Source organism: Octopus bimaculoides, chromosome 1 (genome assembly GCF_001194135.2).
Source record: "Octopus bimaculoides isolate UCB-OBI-ISO-001 chromosome 1, ASM119413v2, whole genome shotgun sequence".
Classification (NCBI taxonomy): Eukaryota; Metazoa; Mollusca; class Cephalopoda; order Octopoda; family Octopodidae; genus Octopus; species Octopus bimaculoides.
Genome location: NC_068981.1, coordinates 109,212,222 through 109,228,696, shown reverse-complemented (window position 1 = coordinate 109,228,696; position 16,475 = coordinate 109,212,222). Strand labels below are relative to the sequence as shown.

Here is a 16,475-nt window from a genome sequence, read left to right as displayed (position 1 = left end):
AGAAGCTTGATCAGTCAACCATTCATTGACACTTGTGTGCCATTGGAAAAGTCAGCAAATTGGGTCAATGGGTTCCTCACAAACTTTCCAAGTCTAATTGTGTGCAGAGAATGAATGTGTCCTCTCTTTTGCTGTCATATCTCACAAATGAACCTTTTTTGGATCATATAGTGACTGGTGACAAGAAATAAGTTCTCTATAAAAATGTCAAGCGCCGAAGAAGGTGGGTAGGGAAAGGACAAACACCGGCACCCTAGGCTAAAGAAGGTCTTCACCCACATAAGGTGTTGTTATCTGTTTGGTGGGATATGAAAGGTTTAGTCCACTTTGAACTTTTAAACCAAACCATATAACTAAGGAGATCTACTGTGAGCAGCTTAAGTCAGTGCTAGAAAAAAAACAACCGTCTTTGGTTTCAAGACGAAAGGTGTTCTTCCATCAGGATAATGCTTGGCCACATACAGCAAGGATGACATTCCAAAGGCTGGAGCAGTTTGAATGGGAAACAATGCCCCACCCACCATATTCATGGGACATTGCCCCATCTGATTATCATTTATTCCACAGTCTTCAAAATCCTTTGGACGAAAAAATATGAATTCTGTAGATGAGGTCAGAACAGTACTGGAGGAGTATTTTTTGTCACAGACAAGTGAATTTTGGAAGAGGGGCCTTGCAAGTCTACCAGATAGATGGAAGAGCATTGTAAGAAATGAAGGAGAGTATATTTTAGATGAAAAAAGAACTTTGATTATCTTAATTTTGAAAAATAAAAGTAGAAAAAAAAACACATTATTTATGTGATGACCCAATACATACCAATATATGTATTTCAATACATATACACATCTTAGATGCTGCATACAAACATTCACAACTTATTTCTTTAGAGAAAATTTCCAGTAACTATATATTTGCTTTCTTTCCAGTTTTTGTGCAAATACAAATTTATACTTATACATCTCTGAGATGTACACATTACATGCACAAGCAAAAAACAATAAAAAAGAAGCAGACACACAAAATTTTCCTCAGTTTTATTTTAAATCTGTAAAATTTTTATTTGACAAATACTTAATTTAAAAAAAGAGAAAAAATTATTTGGAATCAACAAATTATCATGATTTCTTAAATATATCTTTGAAACATTTGTGTATTGGTCTATATTATTCTTTTTATTTAAGATAAATTAATCAGAATCTAATTTCCCATCAACATGATTTCTATCCATTTTAATTTGACTTTGACTTATTGCCACAGAATATATCCTAAAAGATCTCTCAAAGAACTTACCTCAGATATTTCTGAGAACTAAAAAGGATCCCATTTTAGTCATCAGTTTCTTATTTTACCCCTTATTATTATCGATGATGTTTAAATATGAAAACAGTGAAAAACTTCATAAAGAAATATGTTTCAATGTTATGGAGTGAGTGACATTGATGGGCCAAGAGTCACAGACTTTGTGTCTCACAATAAACTAACTGATATAGAATGTTATGAAAATATTAATTTATATACAGATATGTGTGCTCAGCAGGTTGTACACAACAGTAAAGTTTAATTTAACTGCTTTGATACTAACTCGCTTGAAACCACCCCTATTACAATGAAAGAAAATGATGTTTTAAAATGTTCATATCTAATTTAAAACCAACTTCTAAAAATTTTATATAAGAATTCTTTTATGTTCCAAACACCAAATTTGTAATGACAAAGTATTAATTTACTAAATCTTTGCTAAATTAAATTCTTGCTTATTTTGAAAATTAATTAAAACACAAAGTATTTCATTAGAAATATAGTCACAAGATGATTAACTGGTCCAGATATACTTACTTAACTACAATAGGAAAAATCAACAAACCAATGAAATGCAAAGTCAACAGTAATGCAAATATTATTGAATTGGTGGAGAGGGGAAATGGCTGTCTTTAAATAACTAAATGTTAATTAAAGTTCTTTTTTTTTTTTTTTTTTTTTTGTTAATCAAGTAAAAACATATGGAATAGAAAAAATTATGGTAAATTCTTTTATGGATTAGTGAAAAATGTTTCAGGAAAGTGATGTCCTGGTGATTGATACAGCTGATTGTAAAGACTGAGCTCGCTGTGTTACTTCATCGCAAAGGCAATTTAATTGGCTACCTTTTGTACGAAGTTGTTCATGTAAGCTTGCCAACTCTACTTCATGTTTTTTCATCATTACTTTGTAAATGTTATCATGTTCTGTAAATACATTTAAAAAAATCATAAACTATTATAAATGAAAATGCATATTTGCAACAATGAATAAAATCATTTTTGTGTTTAAGTATTAGTTTTAATAAATTTAAAATTTAATTCTCCTCTCTTTTACTCAAACTTACTCACTGTAAAATTTTCTATCATACTTGTACACCAGCATTGGGCTAGAATTGCAGCTACCCTGAGTAAGGTAAGATTTAGTGAGCATATAACAGGAAAGAGAGTGTTATGTTGATTTGTCTGTCGACTGATCAAATTAAAGTTCAGACACTGAGAAGAAATATTTTATTAAAGATTTATTTTTAATATTACTACAGAGCCATACACTCCTTTATTCAAAAGTGAAACAATGTAACATAACACCCTCCTTCCATAATAAGGTTATTAAACATCAAATTGCAGTCTACCAGCAACCTTCATCCCAACACTGCTACGAAATAGATCTGGGAATTGTAGACTGCATAGATCAGTTTCTCAATACATTTTCATGCAAAAAGTAGATCTGTATTTAATTTCAGTTCCATTTAATTAAATATCCATCAAGCAAAGATAATTAAATTTACCAGACAACTTTTGTTCCATTTCTAACAGTTTGTTTTTCAGTTCTCTCTGGATTTGAGCTTCTGCATCTAATTTGCTGTGTAACTGGTTAATTTCCATCTTGTATTTTCCAGTTTCTGCTTCCTTCTCTGTTTCTTTCCTGGCTAATTTCTAAAATAAATCCATTTGATTTGGAATACATTAAAAATGCACTATCATAAAATATATAAGGTAAATATCCTGTCAATGGATATTATAATGTTTTACAACTTCCTTAAAAATCACTTCATTTCTACATATTTTTACCCATATTATTGAATAAGTGTTGCTATCTGAAGAAATTCTCTATTCTTGTGAGACAAGACAGTGAAATCTTGAATATTGTAGACTAAATACTTCAGCTAGCAATGGGATATGAACTTATATTTCTCCAGTTATAACTGATATCTTAACTACTTGGATATTGTTATGATTCTCTTGAAGTAGCCCAGGAGACCTTCTGAATGGCAAGCCTAATGAAAAATTACCTTCAATTTTTTTAGTAATTGACCCACTTGATGATGAGCCATGTCACATGTGATTTGCTTCTCAAAAAAAGTTGTCTATGCCTCTCTTAAAGTATACAAGAAATATAACATCATCATCATCATCGTTGTTTAACGTCTGCTTTCCATGCTGGCATGGATTGGATGGTTTGACTGAGGATTGGTAAGCCAGGAGGCTGCACCAGGCTCCAATCTGTTCTGGCAAGGTTTCTACAGCTGGATGCCCTTCCTAATGCCAGCCATTCTGAGAGTGCAGTGGGTGCTTTTTATGTGCCACGGCGTGGGGGCCAGTCAGGCAGCCCTGGCATTGACTATGCTTGGATGATGTTTTTTATGCACCATCAGCATGGGAGCCAGTCAGGTGGCACTGGCATTGACCATGCTCGAATGGTGCTTTTTATGTGCCACCAGCATGGGAGCCAGTTAGGTGGCACTGACATTGACCACATTTACATGCCACTGGCACGGGTGCCATTCAGGCAGCACAGGCATTGGCCACAACAATGATTTCATTTGACTCAACAGGTCTTCTCAAGCACAGCATTTTGCCCAACAATTGAAGGGTACTTTTAAACAGGCCGGTTATGTGACACTGGCATCAGCTATGATCTCACTTGACTTGCCAGGTCTTCTCAAGCATAGCATATCTCCAAAGGTCTTGGCTGCTAGTCATTGCTTCTGTGAAGTCCAATGTTTGAAGGTCGTGCTTCACCACCTGTGGAAGAGGTAGACCCAGGAAGACCTAGGATTACCTCTTCCACAGGTTCCCTCTACTGTTAGGGTGAGACACTTCTTCACACAGCTGTCCTCATCCATATGCAATACGTGACCATACCAGTGCAGTCATCTCTCTTGCACACTACATCTGATGCTTCTTATGTTCAACTTTTCTCTCAGGCACTTACACTGTCGTGTATGGACAATGACATTACACATCCAGCGGAGCATACTAGCGTCATTTCTTTCAAGCCTATGCATATCCTCAGCAGTCATAGTCCATGTTTCACTGCCGTGTAGCATGACTATTAACACACATGCATCAGTCTACTTTCACTCTGAGTGAGAGGCCCTTTGTTACCAGCAGAAGTAGGAGCTCTCTGAACTTAGCCCAGCCTATTCTTATTCTAGCATCTACGCTCTCAGAGCATCTACCCCCATTACTAACTTGGTCACCTAAGTAGCAGAAGCTATCAAATACTTCTAGTTTTACCCCCTGGCATGTGATGGAATCTGTTTTCTCTACATCTTCAGTGATTATTGCCCCAGTGCATCTGCCATACACAAAAACTATCTTCTTAGTTAACCTTCCTTTGATATTGCTGCACCTCTTACATGTCCATAGCTTACACCGGGTACATCTTATGGAGTTTCTACCTATGCCTTTTCTACAGATCAAGCAGGGCCATCTACATGAAAGGATTTGTGATTTGTCTGCCTTCTTTCTTATTAAGACTTCGATTTTTGCTATATTAACTCTAAGGTCCTTTGATTCTAGATCTTGCTTCCACACCTGAAACTTCTCTAGTTCTGGTAGTGACTCAGCCATTAGTGCAACAAGGTCATCAGCATAGAGGAGCTCCCAGGGGCATCCTGTCTTGAATTCCTCTGTTATTGCTTGGAGGACTATGATGAATAAGAGGGGGTTGAGGGCTGGTCCTTGGTGAACCTCTACTTCTACCTGGAATTCTTCACTATACTCGTTGCCAACCCTCACCTTACTGACAGCATCCATATACATGGCTTGTACAGCTCTCACCAACCACTCATCTCTCCCTAGTTTCCACATTGATCACCAGATAAGGGATTGGAGAACCCTGTCAAAGGCTTTCTCCATGTCAACGAAAGCCAAGTACAGAGGTTTACCTTTTGCTAGGAATTTCTCCTGCAGCTGTCTTACCAGAAATACAGCATCAGTGATGCTTCGCCCTGACGCAAACCCAAACTGTATCTTGTCTAAACTAACTCTCTTCCTAGTCGGGCTATAACCCACTCTGACGTTCATCACCTGGTTTAACAATTTGATACCTCTGTAATTATTCCTGTCTAATGTGTCACCTTTACCTTTGGAGCAGTTGACTATAGTGCTAGTACACCAGTCATTGGGTATGACCCCTTTATGTATCACCTGGTTGACTACATGGGTGACTAGACTATAGCCTACACTGCCAGATATTTTAAGCATCTCTGCAGTTATTTCTGATGGGCCAGGAACTTTCCCTGTCTTCATACCCTTAATTGTTTTATCTACCAAGGTACTGTCAATTCGAATAGCTGGTCCCTCTGTTGGGTCAACATTTGGCAGACTCTCTTTCTCCCATTCATTTTTTTCATTTAGCAACTTTTCATAGTGGCATCTCCAAGTCTCTCTCTTTGCAGCATCATTAAAAGCAAGTGAGCCATCATCCATGCTGACACATTTCTCTACTATGATATCACGATTCTCTCTCACACACTGTCTTGCAATACAAAACACTTCAAGTCTCTGATCCTCATGATGCAGAACATTGGCAAATTTTTTCTTATCTGCTTCTTCTCTGGCTAAGTGAACCTGTCTCCTAGCTTTTCTTCTGATGATCTGATACTGTTCCCTGCTACCACCACACTTCTAGTCCTTCCATGCCTGTTTCTTTTCCCTAATGGCCCTGTCAACTACATTGTTCCACCACCACATTACCTTAGGTCAAGATGGGACTTTGCACCAGCCACAGATCTGGTCAGAGGCCCTCAACAGGTTGTCCCGTAGAAACATCCAGTTGTCCTTCACATTATATGATGCTATATCCTCCCCTTTTTCGTCAAAAGCTTGAAGTAATACATCTCTAAATCTTTGTCCATTCAGAGGATCATTAAGCTTCCAGACCCTTCTTTTCCATGTTGGTCGTCTTCTGGGCAGCCATTTAGCCCTGATTCTAAAGTTGCTAACTACTAACCTATGTTGTGGAGTACATTCTTCACCTGGGAAAGTTTTGGCATTTATAAGTAACTATATTTCCCATTTCCTGGTGAGAATGTAGTCAATCTGACTAGTGTGCTCACCAGACTGGTAAGTGAACAGGTGACTGGCAGGTTTTCTCAAGTTAGTATTACAGATCATAAAATCATTTGCATCACAGAACTCCAGCAGCTTGGTTCCCTCATCACTGCTGGAATTAGGATGTTGTCTAACATGCTCGTTGAAGTCACCAGCCACAAAGAGAAGGTCCCTGTCATTCGCCGACAAGGTAGTCTTCAAGAGGGTGTCATAAAATCAGTCTTTCTGTTCATAAGCTGAGGTAATGGTTGCTAATCCATGTTGCAGCACTAGTCTAAGCTTAAGTATTCTATCACAGACTCTGACTATCTTGGTTACCTTATTGACCCATTTCTCTGCAAGAAGTATACCCATACCCCCAACTCCATCAGTGTTCCCTACCCAGAAAATCTTATACCTATGTTCTTTGCCTATGAGGAACCTAGCAGAACTTCCTCTCCACCTTACTTCTTGGATGCAGCACAAATCTACATGTCTCCGTTCAAGCATCTCAACAATCTCACAAGACTTACCTTTCAATGTCCCCCCAACTAAAAGTCATGGAGAACTATGAAAGAAGATGAATAAGTACCGGGGGTAGAACTCCCAGAATAAAAATGTAAACACCTGAAAGACTTTCCCTCTCTTCATTACTAAATGTCTTTCCCTCTTCTTCATTGTTAAAAGATGCTAGAAAAGATCGATCGTATTTCATTGTAAATGATTGATGCGTTCTTTTCTCTGTCTCTATTGTTTCACTCTATTGCTTCACTCTTGTATTTAGTTTAAGCAGTGAAAGCTAAGATGAAATAATTGCTATTCCGTTGTGTATTCACCCTTGACTCACACCCAGTTTGATAACAACAGCCTGTGCATCGGTGTTCATCGGTGGCGGGGGCTTGGCCTTGGGATCTGTGAGACCCACAAATGCCACTGTTAGGACTGGATTAACACCCATAGTGACCGTAACGACTAAAAAAACCTTTCCTGCCCCTATATAGGATCTTTTTTCATTTTCTTCCAACCACTTGAAGGTTTATCTTGCTCCAGTCCACTCAGCTGGTCAAAATGAGTTGTAGCTATAATTCAAAGGGGCCAGCCTTGTCATATTCCATGTGAGGCTGAATCTCCCTGAGACCTACATTAATGTCTGTGGAGTACTCGGCCACTTGCAAGTTAATTTTATCCTTGTGTGGTAATGAAAAGTGAAAGTGACATCCAATATTTGCTTATTTATTCACATTGCTTTGAATTAATCATGCATTATTCCATAGTTGCAAGATTTTGATGAAGGAGTAATTTATTTTTAGATTGATATTGTAGGATAGGTGTGAGAGGCTAGATCTGGTCAGTTTGAACATAAAACAGGTAGAATATTTTGGCCAGATATGGCCAGTTTAAATACTAAGGGGTTAAGAAACATTACTACTACTACTACTACTACTACTACTACCACCACTACTACTACTACTACTACTACTACTACTACTACTACTACAATATTTTGTCTGTCTTTATGTTCTGAGTTCAAATTCAACCAAGGTTGATTTTGCCTTTCATCCTTTCAGGATCAATAAATTAAGTACCAGTTGCATACTGGAGTTGATCTAATCAACTGTGCCCCCTCCCCCAAAATTTCGGGCCTTGTGCCTAGAGTAGAAAAGGTTATATGACAGGAAATTATGCTCATTCTTGAATCATCAGGCTTGTCTTCAGTAAAGATGACTAACACAATTGTGCCACATGTAATGGAGGTGTTACATGAAGATTGTCACAGTAAACATTGTCATATCAACCAAACCTTGCAAGACTTTGTGCTGTTGCTTTTTATGTTTTATTGCACTTTATTTATTTTGTATTTTTGCTCATGAATAGAATGCTTGATCACTGTACTGATGCAAATCAAAATCCCAGATTACTCAGATATTTAATTACTTAGAAAGCTATGGTGTCCTTATAATCCACAGCAAACCATAAAAGATTTTCAAAAAAGGAGAGGCTGATTGGAGAATGAGTACCAACAAAAAGAAGTAGAACTACTTAACATATTCCATCATAGGAAGAGATATGAAAATAACATGGAGAAAATTCATTGAATTAAATGAGCAACAGGGATTGATTTCTGTTTTAACCATTTTAAATTCTCTTTAGAATGTAACATTAAAATTGAGTGAGAAAGAGAGAAAAAGGGAAAGAGAAAGGAGAGAGAGGGGAAGAGAAAGAGGGAGAGAAAAAGAAAATAATGCAACCATTTTTAAAAACTTATGTCAGCATGAGAAATAGGTATAGAAATGAAAATTAATAAAAAGTATAATTTAGTTAGAATTACATACATTGTTCATATCATTCAGTTGTTGCTGTGAAGTTTCCCATTGCTTTTTAAAGTCTTCCTTGGAACTTTCAATGAGAAATATTTTATTTTGAAGCTGCTCATAACGTAGATCCTAAAACAGAAATAATAAAGGTTAAATGATGATGATGATGATGATGATGATGATAGTAAATTTGGAGTGATGATATCACAATATAAAAAAAATGAAAAGAAAAAGAAAGAGAATCCTGGGCAATTACAGGAATAGATAGACCAACTGTGAGATGATCTTGTGAAGGTAGAGATTCTTAGCCATGGAGATAAGATAAAAACTAAATTCCATGAAGCAATCCAAATAAAGTACCGGCTGAAACAAAATGGATACAGGACAGTAATGGAAGAAATGAACAAAGGATGAAAGTGAAAGCTGCCATTTCTCCTTCAAATCACTATCTTAGAAAAATTAAGAGCACATTATATGATGTAGTCCTAGATATACTATGGCTGGAAAAAGATAAGATAGTCATGGCTGGAATGTCTTTGATCACAGATCAGTTCAATAAAGCTGACCTGGAGCTAAACAACAATAACAACAAAAGTAAACGGAAAACAGGTGCATGGAAGTATATGAGTTAATAATAGGTATACTAATTACAAAAAAGTGCAGTCAACTAGAAGAATTATTAGATGTCACCAAAGAGAGTTTTTTATCCACTTTTTGCTTAGACAATCTCAGTTGATTGAATATTTTTCAATTCATTGTAATATATATATGAGACCCTACAGTATGTGTATTTAGTATGTAGAATATTTCCTTGAGGTATTTTCCCACAGACATATTGATGTATTTAAGACAGAGCAGCAGAGTGATATATTGCAAGTGATGGGAAGAGCAGGAGAAAATGCATTTGTTGTTGTTATTGTTAAACCCCAGGTTAGCTCTGAGTGAGTATACCTATGATCAAGCATTCCATTTGCAGCCATTCATCTTCTTCCTATGTGCAGGGAACCTAGGATCATATTATCCAGTGAGTTAGGGTGTGATTTGAAGGAGATTTAGCTGCTATTTCTATCAGGTCCAATGACCATACAGAGGTTCTCTTGGTGAAGCAAATAGTAATAGCAGTACAAAACACAGAGGAAAGATACAGCTTAGCAGAGTTCTAATAGCAGCTGAAGAGACTAGGTGAGTTTGACAAGCAAATCAAATAGCTTTTCCTTGAATATAGTCTAAAATGAATTTGTAGAGAGTGAACCTACCTGTTCATATGTACTCACATCCAAGCACACATCATTTCTTTCTCTTACCCTCACCTCTCTTACTATATCAATTCTGTTTTGTCAGTCATTGTAATCTTCCATACACGTTTCAAAGTCTGTACACTTACATTATCAGTCTTTATGCCAGCCTTGAGAATAGCTATATCTTCTTCTGCTTTAACTCTTAAGGCAATATTTGCAGTCTTCAGAGAAGCAACATCCTCCTCAAGTGCCAAACGGCTTTGCTCTGATTTCTGGATCTGGTTTCGAAGGTTGCTCTCTAAATTCTCCCAGGATTCTTTTTGCTGTAATTGCTAAAAAGAAAATATTGTAACTTTTATAATTTTAATTTTGTTTAAATAAAATGAATATTTGCAATATCTAAAATTCTATTCACAAGATACCTTATGAAATCTTAGTACCAGATGTTGTGAAAGTAACTGTTGATAATGTTTGTAGGTAAAAGTAATTTGACATGAAGTTAGTAGATTAAAAAATAGAATGAACTGATAATTTCATTTCAAATGTTATACTTTGCAATCCATGCCAACATTGGACATGATGGCTGGAAGAAAAGGTTACTTCAGGACTCAGCTGGTGCTCATTTTCAACTGAGTAAACAAGAGCAAACATGAAATAAGTGCCTTGCTCAAGGCACTGAGTAAGGCACTTGCCTGATCAAGGAATGAAACCCACATTCTTATGATTGTGAGCCAAACACACTAGCTATTAGGCCATATGTCTTCAGCCCATAACATAATGTTCTCAATAATACTCCAATGTATGTGGGTGAGAGTGTTAAACACTAGTACACCATGTCATAAAAAATGACAAATGAAACCATTGATGAATTTCTTACCAAAAGACTTCAGACAATGTATTTAACAGTAAAATATTACAGTTTGATCTCAAACAAAAGTCCAAAACCAATATTAGTGCAGGTTGCCAACCTTGAATGAGGAGTAAGATCAATATATATGCACATAGATATGGTGCTCATCAAAATCAACAGTTTTTTTTTTAATTATAAACTTTTTACTGGTACACTGAATGATTTAACAATAGTTACAAAAATTTAATTAAAAGTGATGGTATTGTATCTACAAAAATGTTACAATATTACATGGGTGCAGGTGTGGCTGTGTTGTAAGAAGCTTGCTTCCCAACTACACAGGCCATACACACACACACACACACACAAAAGGCACAGGAGTGGCTGTGTGGTAAGAAGCTTGCTTCCCAACTACATGGTTCTGGGTTCAGCTCCACTGCATGGCACCTTGGGCAAGTGTATTCTACTATAGTCTCAGGTCATGCAAAGCCTTGTAAGTGGATCTGGTAGATGGAAACTGAAAGAAGACCATCGTATATATATATGTGTGTGTGTATCTGTGTTTGTCTTCCACCATTGCTTGACAACCAGTGCTGGTGTGTTTACATCCCTGTAATTTGGTGGTTTGGCAAAAGAGACTGATAGAATAAGTACCAGGTTTAAAAAAATAAGTCCTGGGGTTGATTTGTTTGACTAAAAAAAAAAAACAAATCTCCAGAGTGGTGCCTCAACATAGCCACAGTCTGATGACAAACAAGTAAAAGATTATTTACAAAACATTGAAAATTTGCTTATTTCCTGTTTTACTGAAATGATTTGGAAGTAAATTAAAACTGAAAGACAACAGCAAAAATATAATACCTTATAAATTTTACCTGTGCTTCATAACATGATAGGATTCCAGCCATGTCCATCCAGTCAATATATCAGTTAATATATAAGCAATATATATGATTTAATATATTGTTATAATCATTCAATTATCATCATCATCGTTTAACGTCCGCCTTCCATGCTAGCATGGGTTGGACGATTTGACTGAGGATTGGTGAAGCAGAAGGCTGCACCAGGCTCCAATCTGATCTGTCAGAGTTTCTACAGCTGGATGCCCTTCCTAATGCCAACCACTCCAAGAGTGTAGTGGGTGCTTTTACGTGCCACCAGCACAAGGGCCAGTCAGGCGGTACTGGCAATGGCCATGCTCAAAATGGTGTTTTTTACATGCCACCTGAACAGGAGCCAGTCCAGCAGCACTGGCAACGACCTCGCTCGAATGTCTTTTTATGTGCCAGTAAGGCGACGCTGGTAATGATCACACTCAAATGGTGCTATTTACGTGCCACTGGCATGGAAGCCAGTCAGCTGCTCTGGCAATGATCACGCTTGGATGGTGCTCTTAGCGCTCCACTGGCACAGGTGCCAGTCATCGAATTTGGTTCAATCATGATTTCGATTTCACTTGCCCCAACAGGTCTTCGCAAGCTGAGTATAGTGTCCAATGAAGGAGAGGTTGGCATGGGTGCCAGCCGTTGAATTTGGATCGATTTTATTTGCCTCAACAGGTCTTCGCAAACAAAGTTTAGTGTCCAATGAAGGAAAGGTACGCATAGGTGGGCTGGCTACACTCCTGGCAGAGGCCTCAGATTATGGTCTCACAAATTACATAAAAATATTTCCCATGTTTTGTTATTAAAATGAAAGTAAAATTCCACTTGATTCGATGCTGACAGCCTAATGTGTTATTTTTTTTATTATAGAATTTTTTTATTCTTTAAGTTTTGGTTGTTATTATCAGTATATGAAGATTGCTTATAGTAACATAAAGCTAGCCTTTATTTCAACCCACTCTCATTCATATTCTCTCACTCTTGCCCTGTTTAGCAGTAGGACAGTGTGATAAATATCTCATCCTTCCACTCACTTTCATTTTACTTGTTAGCCACTCATTGTCTCTTTGTCGTTTGAGAGGGTCTTTCTTTCACACTACCTCACTGGCATGACAATAAACAAAACACTAAGCTCATTATGATACATTTTAAAAACTAAGTGTTAATAACTTAAAACATCTAAAAATGTAATAAATTTAACCAAATAAAGTAATGAAACACTTACACACATGGCCTCCTTCCCCTGAAATTAGGCTAAAACTAATAAACAGGTGGTCTTTAATAAAAATAAAGTTCAGTAAAATAATTAAGTTAAAAGCATAGGAATACAAGATTGAAAAGAGCTTAAGTATACAGACACAAAAAACAGTGAGAACACCAAAATTCTTACAAAGTAAAAGTTTTTCACATCTAAGGACATATACTTCTTTTACCATACATACATACAAAAATTCTAACTAAAACCAATTGTTAAGAAATAGTTTACATTCTCTCCAACATCACTCCTGTCTATTAACTCTGGTGTATGCCAAGTTTGTGCTTCTCACATCCTTCTTTTTAATACATCAAATATCTACAATGTAGAATTCTGCACAGATGATATCACTCTTTACTTCACCTTAACAATTCATATCACCCACATACAATACTGACACCTCACACCAGACCTCCACTGTCTCCAGGGATAGAGGGAAGACATTAAAACATTTTCCAATGGAAACATGACAAATAAGTTTCTTTAAACAACACAAAAAACATAATCACATACTTATAGAGAGATCATTCTTGTCTCCCAGCATTTCTAATTATGGTCTAACTTTCTAACTTTCTCTTTCTCTCTCTGGTGATCTCCCATGCCAAATTTCGATAATATTGCCAAAACTGCATTACAAATAGTAAAATTTTTCATTAGGATCAGAAAATACAGAAAATACCTTAGCACTGATCAGTTGCAGGCCCTCTACAAAACTTGGATTACCAACATAGGATTACAGCTCATATATATGGGATGTATCTGTTGTTACATATAAGAAGAGAAGTTTATTTGGTAAGTGGCAAAGATTAATTCATCAACATGCATCAACCACTAGCTCACATATGTGCTATTTCCTCTCTCTTTTCCTCAATTCATGTTACTATAATAACCTTTGCTTCTCCAAACTAGCTATCTACATATTCCCTCCACCTCTCTTCCCTCTCTTGTTACTTCTGCTGTATCTCACCCAAATGTGACTTTACTAATTCTAATATTCCAATAACATTAGTTGAATCAAAAAATACTCTCCAATATTTGAAGCTGATGTCTATTTTTAATATAATTTGTATCACATAAAAAATTAAAAAATGCCGAAATGGCTTTCATCATGTGCTAAAATGACATCAACTTATTGCATAAACATAACAGCAGAATGTTGTTCTTTTGAAATATGAACAGAACAAAACAAACCAGACCATTTCTAGCAGGTACAACTGATACATCTCAAACAAAGCATACATACTTCAAGTGAGTTTCTGCACACAAAATTATCTTGAGGAGTAAATGGGACAAACAAAACAAAACAGAACAGTAGAATGTACTGTTAATCACAAACAAAACATGACAAAACGATTTGATGCCTGTTACTACAACTTACTGGCACAGCTGTTGCGAAGTAAATTCTATTTACCTGTTTGCTAGATTTGTATATTTGCTTATTGCTATCCTCAAATTTGTACCTAACTAAATCAGCAACAGATAATATGAGTGACAAGAAATTGTGCATGTGTCAGCAAGACTCTCACTAATCCTAATATTACACCAATAATGGGCATTGAATAGAAAAACAACAGGGTAATATAAAAAGTAGTGTTATACAAATTTCCAGTGTTCAAAACTAAAACCTAATTTCTGAATATATATTTTGAATATAATTTGTACAGTTACATAAAAAAAATATTTGACAGAAATGGAATGGCTTTCTTCATGTAAGTACATGAAGTTGACTTATTGGACAAACATAACAGTAGAAGGATGTTCTTGTATTGATTATAAGCAAAAGTGACAAAAACCAACCATTTCCAATAAGGCCAACCAATGCATCTCATATTACATGTGTATTTCAAGAGAATTTCTGCACGTAAAATTATTTTGGAGTAAATGAGTAAAATAAAATAAAATAGCAAAATGAACTTTTGATCAAAACAGCAAAATGGTTCAACACTACAATAGGAACAAGAAACTGAAATCTAGAGAAATAGTCAGAGATGGGATGTCTACAGCTAGTATATCATTAAGACAATTTATCTCTACTTAATATTGTCTTTTAAATCTTGAATGGCCCTCATGTGTCAATGTTTAATTTCATTTGTTTGAGATGAGTGAAAAATAAACCTATAGTAGGTAACATTCCTGAAGGATCTGGCACCTATTTCATAGAGTTGGGTGAACTGGTGTACATAGAATTAAGTGTACCATCCAGTGACATAATTTACCTACAGTGAGTTTGAACACTCAACCTGAGAATTACTAGTCTACTATTTTATCCTGAGACAGTTTACTTCTACACATCATAGATCTTTCCTTTTGAGTTTCTTACCCTCCATTTTCTCTTTCACACACTAAACCACAAGTATGCAAACTCAACATCAAACACACTAATCTTGCTAGAGCCTGCAAAGATCAAGGCACTGCTCCTCCTCCTTGGACTCACTTATTAATAAATATAATGACACTGATACACAATACATAAGGAAGAAAAGCACAAATGGTCATTAAGTCAGAGTGAATAGTGAAGGAGTGAAATGTAGAGGAAAAATGATGACAGTGATGATAATGGTTGTGGTGTAATAGTGATCATGACAATGATGCATACCTCTTTCTTTTGAATTTCTTCGAAGTGTTTGATTTTCTCATTGAATTCATTTCTTTTTTGTTCTAACATATCTGCAGGATAAAATTTATTTAAAAATACAAAGAGTATGAAACAGACTAATTTTTGCTGGGGCAAGTAAAATAGAAAAAGCATCTGTCATATAGGTTAAGTAAATAACTTGTGGTTCAATCAGCTTTACATTTATAAAAAGAATCAGAAAGATCTATAACATGCATGGGCAACCTGTGGCCTGCAGGCTGCATGCGGTCCTCAACATGTTGCTGTGTGGCCCTCAATGAGTTTCTAGGTTACTAATTTTTACAAGCAAAAAATTTTTCTCAAATTTTCCAATTATTAACCTTATTGTCTCTCACCTCTTAAACTTGCACTTTACTTTTGCATTTAACTTCATCATCCCTCCTTCCTTCTCTCTCTTGTTGTACAGTGTACATGCTATGCTTTCTCTGTTTTAAAGCATCACTCTCTTTCTAAAACTAAGTCAAAAATTAAGTCAAGACTCACTAATGAGCATTTGCAGCATAACCTAAGAGTAGTGACATCTCAAATTCTACCTAATATTGAAAATATTGGTAAAGAATGTGAATGTCATTGATACAGATAATGAAATTGTTCTTTAATAAAATATCAATGAATTTTCTTTTTATTACCTCAATATTTTAAACTATAATTTATTTACACTAGTAATCATCATTATTATCATTAGAAAATAATGAAAGAGATGCCAGCTCAATGTAAACTTTCATACTAAGACAAATAAAATTAAGAAGAACTGCAAAAAATTCAGTGTAAAGTGGGCAAGTAATATTTCATGCATGTGTGTTTTATCATGCAAACCCCTTCCACTTGAAATTGGTATGATGTGGGGCCCCCAGTTGACGAAAAGTTGCTCATCCCTGATCTAGAATTTTTTCAGACATTCTTTAATTGCTATCACAATAATATATTCAGAGAATACACAGTTAAGTAAAGCTA

The 16,475-nt window shown here is 35.9% G+C and overlaps 1 protein-coding gene across 2 annotated transcripts in view; it reads right to left on the bottom strand.

Annotated features, from left to right (window-relative positions):
• Positions 1–1,022: 1,022 nt before the first annotated feature.
• LOC106868484 (leucine-rich repeat-containing protein 45) overlaps positions 1,023–16,475 on the bottom strand; it is a 60,833-nt gene continuing 45,380 nt past the window's right edge. For both annotated transcript variants that reach the window (XM_014913778.2, XM_014913772.2), the window contains 5 exons: positions 15,483–15,553; positions 10,041–10,226; positions 8,675–8,785; positions 2,810–2,957; positions 1,023–2,228 (listed from right to left, as the gene is read on the bottom strand). In XM_014913778.2, the coding sequence (XP_014769264.1) occupies positions 2,056–2,228; positions 2,810–2,957; positions 8,675–8,785; positions 10,041–10,226; positions 15,483–15,553 (689 nt within the window). In that variant the 3' untranslated portion in view covers positions 1,023–2,055. The remainder of the gene's footprint in view (positions 2,229–2,809; positions 2,958–8,674; positions 8,786–10,040; positions 10,227–15,482; positions 15,554–16,475) is intronic.